Source organism: Balaenoptera ricei, chromosome 3 (assembly GCF_028023285.1).
Source record: "Balaenoptera ricei isolate mBalRic1 chromosome 3, mBalRic1.hap2, whole genome shotgun sequence".
NCBI lineage: Eukaryota > Metazoa > Chordata > Mammalia > Artiodactyla > Balaenopteridae > Balaenoptera > Balaenoptera ricei.
This window is the reverse complement of record NC_082641.1, coordinates 118363923-118387363: the sequence shown is the minus strand read 5'-3', so window position 1 is coordinate 118387363 and position 23441 is coordinate 118363923. Positions and strand designations below refer to the sequence as shown.

Sequence of the window (23441 nt, the reverse complement as noted above, 5' to 3'; positions counted from 1 at the left end):
TGGTTAATGAAGTTCAGTCAGATGGAGTGACTCTAATATTTTTTTCAAGTATTTCACTACCTTATCAATAAGCAGAAAACATTTTACTATATCTTTCACAATATTTTTTTAAAAGCTAAAAAGCATCTAGGAATTAGCTAAGAATATACAAGATGTCAATGAAGAAAAATATAATACACCGTTAAGTACAGAGAAAATTATACAGAAACATTCTGTGCTTAGATGACATTCATTAATATAAAATAAAAATTCCCCAAATTAATCCATGAATTAAAAATCATTGACATCAGGGACTTCCCTGGTGGTCCAGTGGTTAAGACTTTGCCTTCCAGTGTGGGGGGTGTGGATTTGATCCTGATTGGGAAGCCAGGATCCCACATGCCTCTTGGCCAAGGAACCAAAACATTAAAAAAAAGCAATATTGTAACAAATTCAATAAAGACTTTAAAAAATGGTCCACATCAAAAAAAAATCTTTAAAAAAATCATTGACATCAAAATTTCAGTTGGATTTTTAAGAAAACTAGATAATCTTAATCTAAAATTTAAACAGAAGAATAAAGAAAAAATAACAAATAAGGAGTTGTCTCCTGTGATCATGGAGGCTGCGAACTCCCAAGATCTGCATTCTGAAAGCCTAGAACCAGGAGAGCTGCTGATGGTGTGAGTTCCAGTCTCAGTACAAAAGCAGAAGACCAAAGTTCCCACATCAAAGATCATCAGGCAGAGTGTAATTTCGCTCTTGCTCAGCCTTTTGTTCTATTGAGGACTTCAATAGATTGGTAGAGACCTACCCATGTTGGGGAAGGCAATCTGCTTTACTCAGTCTACCAATTCAAATGCTAACCTAATCCAGAAATACCCTCACGGGCATACCTAGGATAATGTTTAATGAAGTATCTGGGCACCTCATGGCCCAGTCAAGTTGACACGTGAAATTAACCATCACAGTATGCCTTTGTTCTTAGGAGACAGGTATGTGAGGTATTGCAGAAAATTACTGTCTTTAATTAACTATAAAATAGTTAAATATTTGTAAAATTTGTGTAACATTGTAAAAATCATTTAATATTTCTCTCTCGGGAACTCTCGCAATAACCAACGCCCGACTTGTGCACCCGGGAAACCCCGTTGCTCCCTTTTCCCTGGCTGGCAGCTTGGAGGCCGCACGATGCCTGGAGTTACTGTAAAGGATGTGAACCAGCAGGAGTTCATCAGAGCTCTGGCAGCCTTCCTCAAAAAGTCCGGGAAGCTGAAAGTCCCTGAATGGGTGGACACTGCCAAGCTGGCCAAACATAAAGAGCTCGCTCCCTACGATGCGAATTGGTTCTACACACGAGCTGCTTCCACAGCACGGCACCTGTACCTCCGGGGCGGCGCTGGGGTTGGTTCCGTGACCAAGATCTATGGGGGGTGTCAGAGAAATGGTGTCATGCCCAGCCACTTCAGCAGAGGCTCCAAGAGCGTGGCCCGTCGGGTCCTCCAAGCCCTGGAGGGGCTGAAAATGGTGGAAAAGGACCAAGATGGGGGCCGCAAACTAACACCTCAGGGACAGAGAGATCTGGACAGAATCGCTGGACAGGTGGCAGCTGCCAACAAGAAGCATTAGAACAAATGATGCTGGGTTAATAAATTGCCTCATTCGTAAAAAAAAAAAAATTTCCTCTCTCTCTGCTATATCTGTATAGCAATAGAGAGGTTGATAGATAGATAGATATGGAGAGAGAGAATGTGGCAAGTGTTAACAATGAGTGAACCTAAGTAGAAAATATATGAAGATTCATTGGTCTTTTCTTCCAAGTTTTCTGTAGGTTTGAAATTTTTCAACAGTTGAAAAAATATTGAGTATCTGACTATTTTATTTTCTTGACCACTACCACCCTGGTTAAAGTAAACATAATTTCTCATTGGGATTACTGAAACAGATTCTTATCATATCTTCCTGCTTCTACCCTTCCCTCCCTATATTATATTTTCAACATGGCATCCAGACAGACCTTAGCCATGTCACTCCTATCCTAAAAAGAGAAGATTTAGCTTCCCATTTCACTCAGAGTACAAGGCAAAGTCTTACCTTAACAAAACCCAAAGTATCTGTTCTCCCATTACCACCCTGACCTCATTTCCTACTGCTCTTCTGACCATTCTTTCTCAATTACACCAACCTCTGTAATGTTCATTGAGGACACTAAGCACATATCTTCCTTAGGGTTTTTGCTCTAGATTTTCCCTCTGCCTGAAATGTTTTCTCCTGAAAATCACTAAGCTAACTCCCTCACATGCTTCAAGTCTTTTTATATTTAACTGCCTAATGAGACTTATGCTTATCCTATTTAGCTATTTAATATTGCAATGTGTACCTCCCATTCCTCACAGATTCTTTATCCTCTTAATCTGTTCCACTATTTCTTTATGCCAAATCATATATTATTTTCACCTTTTTAAATATAGTTCACTTCTTATTTTCTTATTTATTTTTTGCCTCTCCTCATAATATAAGTTTCTCAGGAGTTGCGCTATTTGTCTATTTTGTTCAGTAATATACAGTAGTCTCCCATTTATGATAACATGGTTTCACTTTCTGCAGTTTCAGTTACCTGTGGACAACCATGGTCTGAAAATGTTAAATGGAAAATTCCAGAAATAAATAATTCATAAGTTTTAAATTGTGCACCGTTCTGAGTAGCATGAGGAAATCTTGTGCCAGCCCACTCTGTCCCACCCAGAATGTAAATCATTCCTTTGTCCAGTGTATGCTCTATACAGTATCTGCCTATTATTTTAGGAAAAAATGTACATATAGGGTTTGGTACTATCTGAGGTTAAAGACATCCACTGGGAGTCTTGGAACATATCCCCCACAGATGGTAGGGGGGACTACTCTATATCCACTACCTAGAAGAGTGTCTAGTACATAGTATGTGCTCAATACATACCTGTTGATGAAAAAAATATTATAATAAAATTTATATATTAGTTTTGGCCTAAGATTTGAAAGAAAATGAGCCAAGAATGACTTACTGCTTCAGCAATGAAGATAACAGAGTTGTCTTCAAACCAAATGGTGAAGAATGTGAGAAGAGCAGATTTGTGGGAGAAAAATCAAGTGTGTAATCCAAATATATTAAGTTATGGATGTCTATCAGTCATTCCCAGTGGAAATGTCTAGTAGGCAGTTGGATATATTTGTTTGAGAGAAATGTATAAACTGGAGTTGTAAATAAGAGCATTGTTGACATATAAATACCATTTAAAATCATGATACTTGGGCTGCCTCCACACCTCCCACAGTGGGTCCAGGTGCATGACTACTGCAGTCCTAGGACCTGACTTCAGTGGATCTGCAGGGGTGCTCTTGTGAAAACAATGCCTGAGGGACACCAGAGTAGATTGCCAGAATTCCTATGGTTGAGGAAGCCCAAGGGCAGTGACAACAACAGTGTACTTTGTGAGCCCACACAACAGTTGACAGGTGACACAATGGGGTGCACTCACCAGTGGACAGCTCTGGCAGAGGAATAATCAGTTGCTCCTCTCCCAGCGAGAGTGCTCCAATCCTGCCTACCTTGCACCACAGCTCAGAGACAGCTCATAAATGGATCTGGGGGCTTCTACTCCAACAACTAGGGAGCAAACCCTGCCCTCAACAGAGTTGTGACAACCACAGAGCAAAGAGGAGGTCCTGCTAAACAGTGTAGGCTATGGTCACCACTACACCAGTCACACCCTGTACCAAGGGGATAACAGCCAGGACTCACTGAGGAAGGAGGCAGCAGGCATCCATACTAAAAACAGCCCTTGCACCAAAAATATTAAACCCACACAGGCTATACAGGGATGCGCTAACATAAAATGGCCCTCTAAGCCTGCAGTAGATAATTGTTTCTCCTAAACACACAGAGTAAGAGAAACATAAGTAAAACGAAGAAGCAGAGGAACCACTCCCAGTTAAAAGATAAAGAGAACTGCCCTGAAAGAACAAACAGTGAAACAGACCTCTTCACTCTAATAGACATCAAGCTCAAAAAGGAGATAAGGAAAATACTGAATGGATTAAGAAAGGCTATCAATAGAAATGCAAATTACTGTAAGAAGGAACTAGAAACTATAAAGAGGAGCCAAGAAAAATTAGAAAGCTCATTTGCCAAGACAAAAACTGAGCTAAATGCAATGAATAGCAGATTGAATAATGCAGAAGAATGGATAAGTGATTTGGAAGATAGACTAATAAAAATCACCAAATCAGAACAGCAGACAGAAGGCCAAATGGAAAAAAAAAAATGAAAGCAGTATAAGAGACCTATGGGATAATATAAAGCATGTCAATCTATGCATAATAGGAATTCCAGAAGGATAAGAAAGAAAAGGGGATCAAAAATGTATTTGAAGAAATTATGGCTGAAAACTTCCCAAACCTAAAGAAGGAAACAGATACCCAGATACAGGAAGCACAGAGGGTCCCAAACAAGATGCACCTAAATATACCTACACCAAGACATATTATCATTAAAATGGTAAAAGTTAAAGAGAGGATTCTAAAGGCAGCAAGAGAAAAACAAAGTGTTAATTACAAGGAAACCCCCATAAGACAATCAGCTGATTTCTCTACAGAAATGTTGCAGGCCAGAAGGGAGTGGCAAGATATATTCAAAGTCCTGAAAGGGAAAAATCTGCAACCTAGGATACTCTACCCAGCAAGATTATCATTTAGAATAGAAGGAGAGATAAAGAGTTTCTCAGACAAGCAAAAACTAAAAGAAAAAAGCAATACTAAACCTATCCTAAAAGAAATACTGAAAAGTCTTTTCTAAATAAAAAAGAAGGAACAAGCTATAGGAAAGAGAAAATCACAATTGGAAAATAAATCACTTCAATAAGCCAGTATACAGATTAAAAATAAAAATTAAAACAAAAATAAGTTTCTTGTGAAAACAATGATAACCAAAACGAATAGCAAAAGGATAAACATGAAGATGTAAAAGAGGACATCAAAATCATAAAATGTGGAGGAGGAGAGTAAGAAAGTGTAGGGCTTTTTAAAAATATTTATTTATTTATTTATTTTTGGCTGCGTTGGGTCTTTGCTGCTGCGTGTGGGCTTTCTTTAGTTGCAGCGAGTGGGGGCTACTCTTTGTTGCAGTGCACAGGCTTCTCATTGCGGTGGCTTCTCTTCTTGCAGAGCATGGGCTCTAGGTGTTCAGGCTTCAGTATTTGTGGCTCACAGGCTCTAGAGTGCAGGCTCAGTAGTTGTGGCACACAGGTTAGTTGCTCTGGGACATGTGGGCTCTTCCTGAACCAGGGCTTGAACCCGTGTCCCCTGCATTGGCAGGTGGATTATTAACCACTGAGCCACCAGGGAAGCCCAGAAAGTGTAGTTTTTTTACATGCCTTTTTTTTTTTTTTTTTTTTGGCCACACTGTGTGGCTTGTGGGATGTTAGTTCCCTGACCAGGGATTGAACCCATGTCCTCAGCAGTGAAAGTGCAGAGCCTTAACCACTGGACTGCCAGGGAATTTCCAAAATGGGAGTTTTTTTTAGAATGTGTTTGAGCCTATATGAATATCAGTCTAAGGAAAGCAGATATAGGAAGGTGTTAACATACTTGAAAAACAGGGTAACCACAAATCAAAAACATACAATAGATTCACAAAAATCAAAAAGAAGAAAACACTAGCATAATATAAAAGGAATGCATCAAACCACAAAAAGAAAAAGTAAGGAACAAAGAAGAAATATAGAATCAACTGGAAAACAAGGTTTAAAATGGCAATAAATACGTATCTATCAATAATTACCTTAAATGCCAATGGACTAAATACTCCAATCAAAAGACATAGACTGGCAGATTGGATTAAAAACAAGAGCCTACAATCTGCTGCCTACAAGAGACCCACTTTAGGGCAAAGGACACACATAGATTGAAAGTGCGGGGATGGAAAAAGATATTTCATGCAAACAAAAATGACAAGAAAATGGGGGTCACAATACTCATATCAGACAAAATAGATTTCAAACCAAAGACCATTAAGAAAGATAAAGGACACTACATAATGGTAAAAGGATCAATACAAGAAGAGGATATTACACTCACCAACATATATGCACCCAATATAGGAGCACCCAAATACACAACACAAATACTAACAGACATAAAGGGAGAAATGTATGGGAATAAAATAACAGTAGGAGACTTTAACACCCCACTCACATCAATGGACAGATCTTCTAGCCAGGAAATCAATAAGGCAACAGAGATCCTAAATGATAAATAGAACAGTTAGACTTAATTGATATTAATATTTTCAGGACATTACATCCCCCCAAAACCAGAATACTCATTCTTTTCAAGTGCACATGGAACATTCTCTAGAATTGATCACATACTAGGGCACACAACAAGCCTCAATACATTTAAGAGTACAGAAATTATTTCAAGTGTCTTTTCTGACCACAATGGCATAAACTAGAAATCAACCACAGAAAAAGAAGTGAGAAAAAAAAGATTACATGGAGACTAAACAACATGCTACTAAAAAGCCAATGTGTCGATAATGAAATCAAAGAAGAAATTTTAAAAATACCTTGAGACAAATAACAATAAAAACACAACCATACAAAATCTATGGGATGCAGCAAAAGCAGTTCTTAGAGGAAAGTTCATAGTGATACAAGCCTTCCTCAAAAACAAGAAAAATCTCAAATAAACAACCTAACTTACTGCCTAAAAGAATTAGAAAAAGAAGAACAAACAAAACCTAAAGTCAGCATAAGGAAAAAAATAGTGTAATGATCAGAGAGGAAATAAATAAAATAGAGAGTAAAAAACAATAGAAAAAAATCAGTAAAACCAAGAGGTGGTTCTTTGAAATGGTAAACAAAGTTGACAAACCTCTGGCCAGGTTCACCAAGAAGAAAAGAGAGAGGACCCAAATAAACAAAAGAAGAAATGAAAAAGAGAAATAACAACCAATATCACAGAAATACAAAAAAACCATAAGAGAATACTATGAAGAATTATATACCAACAAATTCAACAACCTAAAGAAATGGACAAGTTCCTAGAAACATGCAGCCCACCAAAAATGAATCAAGAAGCAATAGATAATTTGAACAGACTGGTCATTAGAAGTGAAACGGAATCTGTAATTTAAAAACTCCCTACAAACAAAAGTCCAGGACCATATGGCTTCACAGACTAATTCTACCAAACATACAAAGAATAACTTATACCAATCCTTCTCAAACTCTTCCAAAAGATCAAAGTGGAGAGAACACTCCCAAAGATGTTCTGTGAAGCCACCATCATCCAGATACCAAAACCAGACAAAGACACTACCAAAAAAGAAAATTACAGGCCAATATCTTTGATGAATATGATGTAAAAATTCTCAACAAAATATTAGCAAACCAAAGCCAACAACACAAAAAAAAGATCATACACCATGACCAAGTTGGATTCATCCTAGGGTCACAAGGATAGTACAAAATATGTAAATCAATGTGATACACTACATCAACGAAAGAAAAGACAAATGATCTTTTCAATACATGCAAAAAAAGCATTTGATAAAATTCAACATCCATTCATGATAAAAACTCTTACCAAAGTGGGTGTAGAGGGAACATATCTCAACATAGCAAAAGCTATTTAAGACAAACCTACAGCCAACATAATACTCAATGGTGAAAAGCCGAAAGCCTTTCCACAAAAATCTAGAACAAGACAAGGATTCCCACTCTCACCACATCTATTCAACTTAGTATTGGAAGTCCTAGCCACAGCAGTCAGACAAGAAAAAGAAATAAAAGGTATCCAAATTGGAAGGGAAGAGGTAAAATTGTCATTATATGCATATGACATGATACTATATATAGAAAGCCCTAAAGACTCCACACAGGGACTTCCCTGGTGACACAGTGGTTAAGAATCCGCCTGCCAATGCAGGGGACACGGGTTCAAGCCCTGGTCTGGGAAGATTCCACATGCCGTGGAGCAACGAAGTCCATGCACCACAACTACTGAGTCTGCGCTCTAGAGTCCGTGAGCCACAACTACTGAGCCTGCATGCCACAACTACTGTAGCCCACATGCCTAGAGCCAGTACTCTGCAACAAGAGAAGCCACCGCAATGAGAAGCCTGTGCACAGCAACGAAGACCCAACACAGCCAAAAATAAATAAATAAATAAATTTATAAAAAATAAGAAATAAAAAAAATAAAGACTCCACACAAAAACTACTAGAACTGTTACATGAATTCAGCAAAGTAGCAGGACACAAGATTAACATACAGAAATTGGTTGCATTTATTTACACAAACAATGAAATATCAAAAGGAAATGTTAAAAAAAATCCCTTTTAAAATTGCATCCAAAAAACAAAAACAAACAAACAAACAAACAAAATCCTTAGGAACAGACCTCACCAAGGAGGTGAGAGACTTATATACTGAGAACTATAAAACATTAATAGGGGCTTCCCTGGTGGCGCAGTGGTTGAGAATCTGCCTGCCAATGCAGGGGACACGGGTTCGAGCCTTGGTCTGGGAAGATCCCACATGCCGCGGAGCGACTAGGCCCATGAGCCACAATTGCTGAGCCTGCGCGTCTGGAGCCTGTGCTCCACAACAAGAGAGGCTGCGATAGTGAGAGGCCCGCGCACTGTGATGAAGAGTGGCTCCCACTTGCCGCAACTAGAGAAAGCCCTCACACAGAAACAAAGACCCAACACAGCCATAAATAAATAAATAAAATTAAAAAAAACAGACAAACAAAAAAACATTAATAAAGGAAACTGAAGATGATTCAAAGAAATGGAAAGATATCCCATGCTCTTGGATTGGAAGAATTAAAATTGGTAAAATGGCCATACTTCCCAAAGCAATCTACAGATTTAATGTGATCTCTATCAAATTATCCATGACATTTTTCACAATACTAGAACAAATAATCCTAAATATTATATGGAACCATAAAAGACCTGGAATTGCTAAAGCAATCCTGAAGAAAAAGAACAAGGTAGGAGGAGAACAACTCTCCCAGACTTCAGACAATATTACAAAGCTACAGTAATCAAAACAGCATGGTATTGGCACAAAAACAGACATATGGATCAATGGAACAGAATAGAGAGCCCAAGAATAAACTCACACATCTATGGACAATTAATCTTCGACAAAGGAGGAAAGAATATACAGTGGAGAAAAGACAGTCTCTCTCTTCAGCAACTGATGTTGGGAAAGTGGGACATTCGCATGTAAATCAATGAAGTTAGAACACACCCTCACACCATACACAAAAATAAACTCAAAATGGCTTAAAGAATTAAATATAAAACATGATACCATAAAATTCCTAGAAGAGAACATAGGGAAAACATTCTCTGAAATAAATCATACCAGTGTTTTCTTAGATCAGTCTCCCAAGGCAATAGAAATAAAAGCAAAAATAAACAAATGGGAACTAATCGAACTTACAAGCTTTTGTACAGCAAAGGAAACCATAAACAAAGTGAAAAGACAACCTACAGACTGGGAGAAAATATTTGCAAATGATGCAACCAACAAGGGCTTAATTTCTAAAATATACAAACAGCTCACACAGCTCAACAACAACAAAAAATAAAAAACCTAATAGAAAAATGGGCAGAAGGCCTAAATAGACACTTCTCCAAAGAACATATACAGATAGCCAACAGGCACAAGAAAAGATGCTCAACATTGCTAATTATTAGGGAAATGCAAATAAAAACTAAAATGAGATACCACCTCAAACCTGTCAGAATGGCCATCATTAAAAGATCTACAAGGGACTTCCCTGGTGGTCCAGTGGTTAAGAATCCGCCTTCCAATGCAGGGGACATGGGTTCGATCACTGGTCAGGGAATTAAGATCCCACATACCCCAGGGCAACTAAGCCCGCATGCTCTAGAGCCCACACACCACAACTAGAGAGCCTGCATGATGCAACTACTCAGCCTGCGTGCTCTGGAGCCGGCGCACTGCAACAAAGAGCCTGTGTGCCACAACTAAGACCCAACACAGCCAAATAAATAAATAAATAAATAAATATTTTTTTAAAAAGGTCTACAAATAACAAATACTGGAGAGGGTGTGGAGAAAAGGGAACCCTCCTATATTGTTGGTGGGAATGTAAGTTGGTATAGCCACTATGGAGAACAGGATGGAGGTTCCTTAAAAAACAAAATTGCCATATGATCCACCAACTCCACTCCTAGGCATATATCCAGACAAAGCTATAATTCAAAAAGATACACGTACCCCTATGTTCATAGCAGCACTATTCACCATAGTCAAACATGGAAACAACCTAAATGTCCATCGACAGATGAACAGATAAAGAAGATATGGTACATATATGGAATGGAATACTACTCAGCCATAAAAAAGAATGAAATAATGCCATTTGCAGCAACATGGATGGCCCTAGAGATTATCCTACTAAGTGAAGTAAGTCAGAAAAACAAATACCATATGATGTCACTTATATGTAGAATCTAAAATATAACACAAATGAACCTATCTATGAAATAGAAACAGACTCACGGACATAGAGAACAGACTTGTGGTATCCAAGGAGGAGGGGGAGTGTGGGAGGGATGGATTGAGAGCTTGGGGTTAGCAGATACAAACTATTATATATAGAATGGATTAAACCACAAGGTCCTACTGTATAGCACAGGGAACTATATTCAATATCCTGTGATACACCGTAATGGAAAAAAATATAGGAAAAGAATGTAGGGGACTTCCCTGGTGGTGCAGTGGTTAAGAATCCACCTGCCAGTGCAGGGGACATGGGTTCAAGCCCTGGCCCAGGAAGATCCCACATGCCGCGGAGCAGCTAAGCCCGTGTGTCACAACTACTGAGCCTGCGCTCTAGAGCCCATGAGCCACAACTACTGAGCCCACGTGCCACAACTACTGAAGCCCACGCACCTACAGCCCATGCTCCACAACAAGAGAAGCCACCGCAATGAGAAGCCCGTGCACTGCAATGAAGAGTAGCCCCCTGCTGGCCGCAACTAGAGAAAGACTGCACACAGCAATGAAGACACAGCGCAGCCAAAAATAAATAAATAAATAAAATTTTTAAAGAATGTATATATAGATATAATTGAATCACTTTGCTGTACAGCAGAAATTAACACAGCACTGTAAATTAACTCCAATAAAAAATAAAATAAATTAAAATTTTAAAAATCATGAGTCTAAATGATATTGCCAAAGGAATGAGTGTAGATAAAGTAGATAATAAAACTAAGGACCGAGTCCTAGAACACACAATAATGAAGAATTCTGTCCAATGAAGCAACCATGGCAAAGTTAACAGACAACAGTTAAGGAGGATATAGTTGCAATGTCTGAAAAAACAAGCAACTAATACCTGGAAAAATAAAAGAAAGCAACAACAAAAAGACAGGAATGGCAGTGGTGATACAGCTGACCAAAACAAAAAAAAATCCAAAGAAAATATGTAAAATAAAATAAAATCTTCCCATGTAATCCTCTTTATTAATATTGATTAATAATCACAGACATGAAAATTTAAATAAAATGATAGAACACTTTACATCTATCAGAATGGCATAAATATGAAAGCTAGTAATTACCAACATGAGAAAGAATGTGGAGATAAAGGAAACATCATGAATTGCTGTTGAGAGTCTGATGCAGCCATTCTGATAAAGATCAACTGGAGCTACTTAATCGAATTGAATAAAATAGTCTATGAGCCATCAGCTTTATTCCAGCATTATATATAAAAGAAATTCTTATATAGGTACATACAGGGATACAAGTATAAGGATGTTAATTTCTGCATTTTGTCAAATAATGATTCTCAAAATGTTAAAAACATAATTCTTATACAAACTGATAGTAAGCGGGTCAGTTTTATTTAACTCATTGATAATGGAACCAGTAACATGACAAAGCCAGCCAAAGATAATATGATAAGTGTGAATTTTATAATCAGGGGATGGGAAGAATGCTAAAATAAGATTGCTAAGTTAAATTCCAAACTGGTTAATGTCCACGAAGACCAAAAAAACTTTGGTGATTAATTGCTCTGCTTGACAGATAATAAATCATCATATAATAATTGGTTTTGCAGAACTGAAAAAATTCTGAGCCCTAATCAACTGTGCACACATCTCTATACAAAATAGGGAACCTTAGAGACTTCCCTGGTGGTCCAGTGAGTAAGACTCCGTGTTCCCAATGCCAGGGGGCCTGGGTTCGATCCCTGGTCGGGGAACTAGATTCCGCATGCATGCCGCAACTAAGAGTCCGCAGTCTGCAACTAAGAAGTCTGCATGGGGACTTCCTTGGTGGTCCAGTGGTTAAGATTCTGCAATTCCAATACAGGGGGTGCGGGTTCAATCCCTGGTCAAGGAACTAAGATCCCACATGCCATGTGGTGTGGCCAAAAGATTAAAAAAAAAAAAAAGAAGAAGTCCACATGCCACAACTAAGAAGTCTGCATGCTGCAACTAAAAGATCCCACATTCCGCAACTAAAAAAAAAAAAAAAAGATCCCCCATGCCACAACAAAGATCCCGCATGCCACAACTAAGACCCAGAGCAGCCAAAATAAATAAGTTAATTAATTAAAAAAGGAAACAACAAAAATATATGGAACCTTATAGAAAGTGCTCAAAAATTATTTTTAAAGGTTATCTTTTTGCTATGTTACCATGTTTTGGATATTTTTCTTAATCCCTCCATGTGATTATGAATAATTCCAAAATACTGTTCATCATTAAAAGTGGTCCAATTGCAGGTTTTGTTGTGATGATGGCTTGACCAAATGCATAGATAAATCAAAGGGTATTTACTAACACACATAAGTCTTTTTGTATGGTCAATAAATTCACAGCCATACAGCGCTGAGCAACTACTAGGTCCACAGAATTAACTGCTGCTTGGACATTACGTAAGGAATCTAAGATTGCATTTTCAATAGCCTCTGTCTTTCAGAGATGTTGTTATTACTGTTGCTTGCTCATCTATTCCAATGCTAGAAAACCAAAACCAAGATGTTTATCTCAATCAAGTTCTGTCTTTAGCACCAGCAAATGTGAGTAAATTCTCCTTTCCTCTAGATTTCCAAAATTTGCTAAATTCCCGGCCTGCCAGTAAGTAACATTCCTTATTCTTTGTGAGGTTAGGATCCATAGGCCCAAATGAATAGACCTCAGACCAGATTCTTATATGAGCTTCTTAGGCACTAACTCCACATATGAAATACAACTCATATTTCTTTTTTTTTTTCTTTTAATATCTATTTATTTATTTATTTTTGGCTGCATTGAGTCTTAGTTGCTGCACACGGGATGTTTCATTGTGGGTGCACGGGCTCTTCCTTGTGGCACATGGGCTTCTCTCTAGTTGTGGCATGTGGGCTCCAGAGCACGTGGGCTCTGTAGTTGCTGCATGAGGGCTCAGTGGTTGTGGTGTGCAGGCTTAGTTGCCCCGCAGCATGTGGGGTCTTAGTTCCCCAACCAGGGATTTAACCCAGGTCCCCTGCATTGGAAGGTGGATTCTTAACCACTGGACAACCAGGGAAGTCCCCAACTCATGTTTCTTGATGATAGTATTGTCAAACCTAATAAAATTAAATCTGATTTCAAATATGATACTTTCAGTGTGGTCTTGATTGCACAAAATTTTTGTCAACATAATTTGATTTATCCAGTTTTTAAAAATAATATTTTTTAAAAAGACAGATTCTGATGGAAGCTATTGCATAAAAACTAAAAGGAAATTCTGGTTCCAGGGAAGGTGAAGTAATCACATTCCACCTTGTACAGATGCATTCTCACACCGAATGAAACTATAAATCCTATATAAAATGCATGGAGTCGCTATCTTAGATCTCTGAAAAGTTAGTAGCAGGCAGATTTGTGAAAGTACCAAAACTTTGAAGTTCCACTGAATCAATAGTGCTTGTCATTTTCCTCTCTGATACTGCCCAGCCTGGACTCAAAGGCAGCCTGAAACTCAGAAGTGCACACCAGCTGCAGACAAAGAGTTCCAATAGAATCTTTCTCTTTCTAGTCTTGGAACCAGAATTAAGAGGACCACACCTCAGAGACAGTAGGGGAATTCTCTTCTTTTTCTTTTTCCCCTCTTTCTTGTTTCATCCACAGGTGTCAAAAACTCTGAGGAAGGGGAAAGCTTCTCTGCAATGAAAGGATCTGTGATCCCAAGAACATGGAGCAAATCCCTGTAGCTTTTTACAGATCTTTCTGTCATCTGTCTACTTGGTCCTGAATGCAGACACCGTCATCGGAAATCTGTGGCAGAGAAGGGAAACTGAAACCTCAGCTTTCAGACTGAAGGTCCAGAAATAGAGGCCCCATAGAGCCATGGAGACCAAGGGAGATCAGAGGAGTGATCCCAAAAGGTCATGTATGAACTCATGGGTTCACCTCCAAACTGTATGGATCTCACTCTAAACAGCAAACAACATGGTTTAAGAGATAAGCTACAGAGTAGAGGGACTGTCCAGTTCCAAGACTGACCGCAAGGTGGCACACCTGCAGGCACTGCAATCACTTTTAAACAACTGACTTTAGAACCACAGCCAACAGAAGGCAGGTTAATACTTGAGGCCTAAACCTAACCTGGTCAATCATCTGCTAAAACAAAGCAAAACAAAAACCCCACAATATTCTCCCTATGCTATAAAAAAGACCAAGAGTCTCATAATATAACATCCAAAGTGTCTAGGATAGAATCCAAAATTATATGGCTTATGAAGATCCAAAAAACTCTCAAATCACAAGAGAAAAATTCAATCAACAGACACCAACTCAAAGATGACTCAGATGTTGGAATTATCAGACAAAGATATTAAAGCAGAAATTATAACTGTACTCTCGGAATTACGGGTGAATACTCTTGTAATGAACGAAATGCTACAGCAACAAAATAGAAGATATAAAGAAGAACCAAATGCAAATACTAGAATGGAAATACAATAACCAAAATAAATTCATTAGATGGGCTCAATAGCAGAAGGAAGATGAAAGAGAAAAAAGCCAGTGAACATGACGAAGACCAAGGGAAATGATCCAATCTGAACAACAGAGAGAAAAAAAAGATTGAAAAAAGAAGAAAACAAAAATTCAGAGACCTGAAGGGTAATACCAAAATGTCCAACATTAGTGTCATCAGAGTCCCAGAAGAAGAGGAGAAAAAAATACGAAGTAGAAAAATATTTGAAGAATTCATGGCTGAAAACTTCTCAAATTCATCAAAAGACATAAGTTTATATAAACAAGAAGTTTAGTAAACCACAAATGGAATAAGCTCAAAGAAATACATTCCCGGACACATCATTATCAAACTGAAGGGAAAAACAAGCAAATAAACCAACCTGAAAGCAATTAGAGAAAACAGTGTATTTTACTTAGGTGAACAACTATTAAGTGGCTGTGGATTTCTCATCAGAAACAATGGAGGTCAGAAGGAAGTGAAACACTTTAAAGCACTGTAAGAAAAGAACTTTCAACCCACATTCCAGTACCCAGCAAAAATATTCTTCAAGAAGGAAGGTGATATAAAGACATTATTAGATGAAGAAAAACTAAGAGATTTCAATGCCATTAGACCTGCTCTAAAAGAAATGCTGAAGAAAGTTCTTCAGATGGAAGTAAATTATACCAGAGAGAAATTTGGAACATCAGAAAAGAAGTAAAAGTAAAAGAAGTGTTAAGTATCTGGGTAAATATAATAGACCACTATTCTACACTGAACGTCCAGAGACTACACATGATGGTTGAGAGCAATAGTTAATTTTTTCTGCCTCTATTTTTTAAATATTTCAATTAATTTAAATTTTATCTGCTTCTTGAAAATAAACAAGATATAAATTAATACAGAGAGGAAAATTTTATTGACAAAATTTATTTTGTCAATTTCTACTTCCTTCTCCAGAGTTAACCACTGTTAACATTCTAGCCTTTATCCCTTTAGAACTTTTTAAATCCAGTTAAGGGATCCCACACACAAAGGGGGAAATTGGGGACCACTGGGAGGGCAGAGGATCAAAAGGGAGTGTGGCCAGGTTTCCCCTGCCCATTTGGGCCCCCAGGAACCTGCTGAGATCCCGGGCCTGATCGTCTGCCCACGGAGGCCCCCTCCAGCCATGTGGGTCCTGAGGGAGTGGGAGGGAGGGAAGGGGGAGCAAAAGTAAAGGCTGGACCTCCGGACCAGCACCCCTGAGGGGTGGCTGGGGGAGGGGAGGAGTTCCTACACCCAGTGGGACCCACCCACAGTTAGCGGTTCAGCGGCAACTGGGGAGACCCTGGGGGAGATGGTGGGGGAGGGGCGTGAAGGAATGGAAGGGAACAGGGCCAGTGCGTTCCCTGTCCACTTAGGCACCAGGAAGCCTGTTGGGCTCCTGGGCCTAATCCTCTGCCCCAGAGCCTCCCTCCTGCCACACAGAGCCCAAGCCCCACCCCTACACCCTCACCCAGGGCCCTACCTCTGCACTCGGAGACCCCCTCCAACAAGCTGGGCCTAAACTCCACCCACACACCCTCACTCAGGGCCCTACCTCCAAACTCCGGAACTCCACACTCCAGAGACCCTCCTTTCAACCTGCTGCCTCTCCCCTTCTGTGCACAGGTCCTAAGCAGAGGCCCTGCCCCACGCTTGAATGTTGCCCTGCCTAGGCCCCACCCCACGCTCAAACGTCACTGCCCCCACCAGCCTAGGTCCTGCCCCACCCTAAACCCCACTCCTGACTAAATTCCACACCCCCCCAGACTCCACCCCCATAGCCAAGGCATTTTTTTTTTCTTTTTTCCTATTTTACATTGGGGTTCTGTTTTACCTTGTTGATTCATTGCTGTCGATTCTTTTACATCTTTATTTTTCCTAATAAATCTTTTATTTTTCTAATTTTATTTTATTCTTTATAGTTTGTTAGTGATCTCTCCTTTTGGCTTGTTCCCCCCCCCCCTTTTTTGTTTCTTTTTTCTGTTGTGGTTTTATTTTACCTTGTTTTAGTTGTTTCAATTATAGTTTTATTTTTCCTAATATATATTTTATCTTTCTAATTTTATTTTGTTTTTTATTCTTTGATATTGTACTGCTCCTTTTTTATCTTTCTTTTTTCCTTTTTTTTTTTTTTTTTTTTAACCATGCCACGAAGCTTAAAGGATCTTGGTTCCCAGGCCGGAGGTCAGGCCCGAGCACCTGTGGTGGGAGCTCCAAGTCCAAACTGCTGGACTAACAGAGATCCTCAGACCCCAGGGAATATCAATTGGAGTGAGGCCTCCCAGAGGTCCTCATCTCAGCACCAAGACCGGGCTCTATCCAACTGCCTGCAAACTCCAGTACTGGACATCTCAGGCCAAACAACCAGTAAGACAGGAATACAGCACCACCCATCAAAAAAAAAAAAAGAAACGAAAAAATGTATGCTACAAATGAAGAAGCAAGGTTAAAAACCTACAAGACCAAATAAATTAAGACGAAATAGGCAACCTACCTGAAAAAGAATTCAGAGTAATGATAGTAAAGATGATCCAAAATCTTGGAACCAGAATGGAGAAAATACAAGAAACATTTAACAAGGATCTAGAAGAACTAAAGAGCAAACAAACAGTGATGAACAACACAATTACTAAAATTAAAAATACTCTAGAAGGAATCAATAACAGAATAACTGAGGCAGAAGAACGGATAAGTGAGCTGGAAGATAAAATGGTGGAAATAACTGCCAGGGAGCAGAATAAAGAAAAAAGAATGAAAAGAATTGAGGACAGTCTCAGAGGTCTCTGGAACAACATTAAATGCACCAACATTTGAATTATAGGGGTCCCAGAAGAAGAAGAGAAAAAGAAAGTGTCTGAGAAAATATTTGAAGAGATTACAATAAAAAACTTCCCCAACATGGGAAAGGAAATAGTTAATCAAGTCCAGGAAGCACAGAGAGTACCATACAGGATAAACCCAAAGAGAAACACACTGAGACACATATTAATCAAACTATCAAAAATTAAATACAAAGAAAAAATATTAAAAGCAGCAAGGTAAAAGCAACAAATAACATAGAAGGGAATCCCCATAAGGTTAACAGCTGATTTTTCAGCAGAAACACTGCAAGCCAGAAGGGAGTGGCAGGACATATTTAAAGTGATGAAAGGGAAAAACCTACAACCAAGATTGCTCTACCCAGCAAGGATCTCATTCAGATTCAATGGAGAAATTAAAAGCTTTACAGATAAGCAAAAGTTAAGAGAATTCAGCACCACCAAAGCAGCTTTACAAGAAATGCTAAAGGAATTTCTCTAGGCAGGAAACACAGAGAAGGAAAAGACCTACAAAAACAAACCCAAAACAATTAAGAAAATGGTAATAGGAACATACATATCGATAATTACCTTAAATGTAAATGGATTAAATGTCCCAACCAAAAGACATAGACTGGCTGAACGGATACAAAAACAAGACCCGTACATATGCTGTCTATAAGAGACCCACTTCAGACCTAGGGACACATATATAAAGTAAGGGGATGGAAAATGATATTCCATGCAAATGGAAATCAAAAGAAAGCTGGAGTAGCAATTCTCATATCAAACAAAATAGACTTTAAAATAAAAACTATTACAGGAGACAAAGGACACTACATAATGATCAAGGGATCAATCCAAGAAGAAGATATAACAATTGTAAATATTTATGCACCCAACAGAGGAGCACCTCAATACATAAGGCAAATGCTAACAGTCATAAAAGGGGAAATTGACAGTAACACAATAATAGTAGGGGACTTTAACACCCCACTTTCACCAATGGACAGATCATCCAAAATAAAAATAAATAAGGAAACACAAGCTTTAAATGACACATTAAGGAAGATGGACTTAATTGATATTTATAGGACATTCCATCCAAAAACAACAGAATACACTTTCTTCTCAAGTTCTCATGGAACATTCTCCAGGAGAGACCATATAGTGGGTCACAAATCAAGCCTTGGTAAATTTAAGAAAATTGAAATCATATCAATATCTTTTCCAACCACAGCGCTATGAGACTAGACATCATTTACAGGAAAAAAAAACTGTAAAAATATACAAACACATGGAGGCTAAACAACATGCTACTAAATAACCAAGAGATCACTGAAGAAATCAAAAAATACCTAGAAACAAATGACAATGAAAACATGATGACCCAAAACCTATGGGATGCAGCAAAAGCAGTTCTAAGAAGGAGGTTTATAGCAATCCAATCCTACCTCAAGAAACAAGAAAAATCTCAAATAAACAACCTAACCTTACACCTAAAGCAATTAGAGAAAGAAGAACAAAAATAACCCAAAGTTAGCAGAAGGAAGTAAATCATAAAGATCAGATCAGAAATAAATGAAAAAGAAATGAAGGAAGCAACAGCAAAGATCAATAAAACTAAAAGCTGGCTCTTTGGGAAGATAAACAAAATTGATAAACCATTAGCCAGACTCATCAAGATAAAAAGGGAGAAGACTCAAATCAATAGAATTAGAAATGAAAAAGGAGAAATAACAACTGACACTGCAGAAATACAAAGGATCATGAGAGATTACTACAAGCAACTATATGCCAGTAAAATGGACAACCTGGAAGAAATGGACAAATTCTTAGAAAAGCACAACCTTCCGAGACTGAACCAGGAAGAAATAGAAAATATAAACAGACCAATCACAAGCACTGAAATTGAGACTGTGATTTAAAATCTTCCAACAAACAAAACCCAGGACCAGATGGCTTCACAGGCGAATTCTATCAAACATTCAGAGAAGAACTAACACCTGTCTTTCTCAAACTCTTCCAAAATATAGCAGATGGAGGAACACTCCCAAACTCATTCTACGAGGCCACCATCACCCTGATACCAAAACCAGACAAAAATGTCACAAAAAAAGAAAACTACAGGCCAATATCTCTGATGAACACAGATGCAAAAATCCTCAACAAAATACTAGCAAACAGAATCCAACAGCACATTAAAAGGATCATACACCATGATCAAGTGGGGTTTATCCCAGGAATGCAAGGATTCTTCAATATATGCAAATCAACCAATGTGATACACCACATTAACAAATTGAAGGATAAAAACCATATGATCATCTCAATAGATTCAGAAAAAGCTTTTGACAAAATTCAACACCTATTTATGATTAAAAAAAACTCTCCAGAAAGTAGCCATAGAGGGAAACTACCTCAACATAATAAAGGCCATATATGACAAACCCACAGCCAACATCATTCTCAGTGATGAAAAACTGAAACCATTTCCTCTAAGATCAGGAACAAGACAAGGTTGCCCAGTCTCACCACTATTATTCAACATAGTTTTGGAAGTTTTAGCCACAGCAATCAGAGAAGAAAAAGAAATAAAAGGAATCCAAATCGGAAAAGAAGTAAAGCTGTCACTGTTTGCAGATGACATGATACTATACATAGAGAATCCTAAAGATGCTACCAGAAAACTACTAGAGCTAATCAATGAATTTGGTAGAGTAGCAGGATGCAAAATTAATGCACAGAAATCTCTTGCATTCCTATACACTAATGATGAAAAATCTGAAAGAGAAATTAAGGAAACACTCCCATTTACCATTGCAACAAAACGAATAAAATACCTAGGAATAAACCTACCTAAGGAGACAAAAGACCTGTATGCAGAAAACTGTAAGACACTGATGAAAGAAATTAAAGCTGACACAAACAGATGGAGAGATATACCATGTTCTTGGATTGGAAGAATCAATTGTGAAAATGACTATACTACCCAAGGCAATCTACAGATTCAATGCAATCCCTATCAAACTACCAATGGCATCTTTCACAGAACTAGAACAAAAAATTGCACAATTTGTATGGAAACACAAAAGACCCTGAATAGCCAAAGCAATACTGAGAAAGAAAAATGGATGGAGGAATCAGGCTCCCTGACTTCAGACTATACTACAAAGCTACAGTAATCAAGACAGTATGCTACTGGCACAAAAACAGAAATATAGATCAATGGAACAGGATAGAAAGCTCAGAGGTAAACCCATGCACATATGGTCACCTTATCTTTGATAAAGGAGGCAAGAGTATACAATGGAGGAAAGACAGCCTCTTCAATAAGTGGTGCTGGGAAAACTGGACAGCTACATGTAAAAGAATGAAATTAGAACACTCCCTAACACCATACACAAAAATAAACTCAAAATGGATTAAAGACCTAAATGTAAGGCCAGACACTATAAAACTCTTAGAGGAAAACATAGGCAGAACGCTCTATGACATAAATCACAGCAAATCCTTTTTGGCCCACCTCCTAGAGAAATGGAAATAAAAACAAAAATAAACAAATGGGACCTAATGAAACTTCAAAGCTTTGGCACAGCAAAGGAAACTATAAACAAGACGAAAAGACAACCTTCAGAATGAGAGAAAATATTCGCAAATGAAGCAACTGACAAAGGATTAATCTCCAAAATTTACAAGCAGCTCATGCAGCTCAATATCAGAAAAACAAACAACCCAATCCAAAAATGGGCAGAAGGCCTAAATAGACATTTCTCCAAAGATATACAGATTGCCAACAAACACATGAAAGGATGCTCAACATCACTAATCATTAGAGAAATGAAAATCAAAACTACAATGAGGTATCATCTCACACCGGTCAGAATGGCCATCATCAGAAAATCTACAAACAATAAGTGCTAGAGAGGGTGTGGAGAAAAGGGAACACTCTTGCACTGTTGGTGGGAATGTAAATTGATACAGCCACTATGGAGAACAGTATGGAGGTTCCCTAAAAAACTAAAAATAGAACTACCATATGACCCAGCAATACCACTACTGGGCATATACCCTGAGAAAACCATCATTCAAAAAGAGTCATGTAGGGGCTTCCCTGGTGGCGCAGTGGTTGAGAATCTGCCTGCCAATGCAGGGGACACGGGTTCGAGCCCTGGTCTGGGAAGATCCCACATGCCGCGGAGCAACTAGGCCCGTGAGCCACAACTACTGAGCCTGCGCATCTGGAGCCTGTGCTCTGCAACGAGAGAGGCCGCGATGATGGGAGGCCCGTGCACCGCGATGAAGAGTGGCCCCCACTTGCCACAACTAGAGAAAGTCCTCGCACAGAAATGAAGACCCAACACAACCATAAATAAATAAATAAATAAATAAAATTAAAAAAAAAAAAAAAAAAGAGTCATGTACCACAATGTTCATTGCAGCACTATTTACAATAGTCAGGACATGGAAGCAACCTAAGTGTCCACTGACAGATGAATGGATAAAGAAGATGTGGCATATATATACAATGGAATATTACTCAGCCATAAAAAGAAACGAAATTGAGTTATTTGTAGTGAGGTGGATGGACCTAGAGTCTGTCATACAGAGTGAAGTAAGTCAGAAAGAGAAAAACAAATACCATATGCTAACACATATATATGGAATCTTAAAAAAAAAAAAAAAAGGTTGTGAAGAACCTAGGGGCAGGACAGGAATAAAGATGCAGACGTAGAGAATGGACTTGAGGACACAGGGAGGGGGAAGGGTAAGCTGGGACAAAGTGAGAGAGTGGCCTCGACATATATGCACTACCAAATGTAAAATAGACAGCTAGTGGGAAGCAGCCACATGGCACAGGGAGATCAGCTTGGTGCTTTGTGTCCACCTAGAGGGGTGGGATAGCGAGGGTGGGAGGGAGACGCAAGAGGGAGGAGAAATGGGGACATACGTATATGTAGAGCTGATTCACTTTGTTATACAGCAGAAACTAACACACCGTTGTAAAGCAATTATACTCCAATAAAGATGTTTTACAAAAAACCCAAAAACTACAGGCCAATATCCCTGATGAATACAGATGCAAAACTCCTCAACAAAGTACTAACAAATCAAATTGAACAGCACATTAAAAGGATCAAGTGGGGGAATTCCCTGGCGGTCCAGTGGTTAGGACCCTGTGGTTTCACTGCTGAGGGTGTGGGTTCGATCCCTGGTTAGGGAACTAAGTAAGATCCCACAAGCCAAGAGGCATGAAAAAGAAAAAAAAGTCAAGTGGGATGTACCCCTGGGATGAAAAGACAGTTTGTCATATGCAAATCAATAAATGTGACACTCTATATAAAATGAATGAAAGACAATGTGATCATCTCAATGGATGCAAAAAATTTTTGAAAAAATTCAATATATTTTCAAGATGAAAACTCTCAACAAATTGAGTATAGAAGGAACATACTTCAACGTAATAAAAACCATATATGACAAGCCAACAACTAACATCATACTCAATGGTGAAAGAGTGAAAACTTTCCCTCTAAGATGAGGAACAAGACAAGGGTGCCCACCCTCACCATTCCTATTCAACATAGTACTGGAGTCCAGCCAGAGAAATTA

At 38.6% G+C, this 23441-nt stretch overlaps 1 protein-coding gene across 1 annotated transcript; it reads left to right on the top strand.

Annotated features, from left to right (window-relative positions):
- The first annotated feature begins 1126 nt into the window (after nucleotides 1-1126).
- LOC132363818 (small ribosomal subunit protein eS19-like) lies at nucleotides 1127-1658 on the top strand. Its single transcript, XM_059919513.1, has one exon. It carries the CDS (start codon nucleotides 1171-1173, stop codon nucleotides 1606-1608), a length of 438 nt encoding a protein of 145 aa, XP_059775496.1. The 5' UTR covers nucleotides 1127-1170; the 3' UTR covers nucleotides 1609-1658.
- Nucleotides 1659-23441: the final 21783 nt, after the last annotated feature.

Coding starts and splice junctions, on each gene's coding strand:
- LOC132363818 (XM_059919513.1), top strand. CDS start 1,171: ATGCCTGGAGTTACTGTAAAGGATGTGAACCAGCAGGAGTTCATCAGA.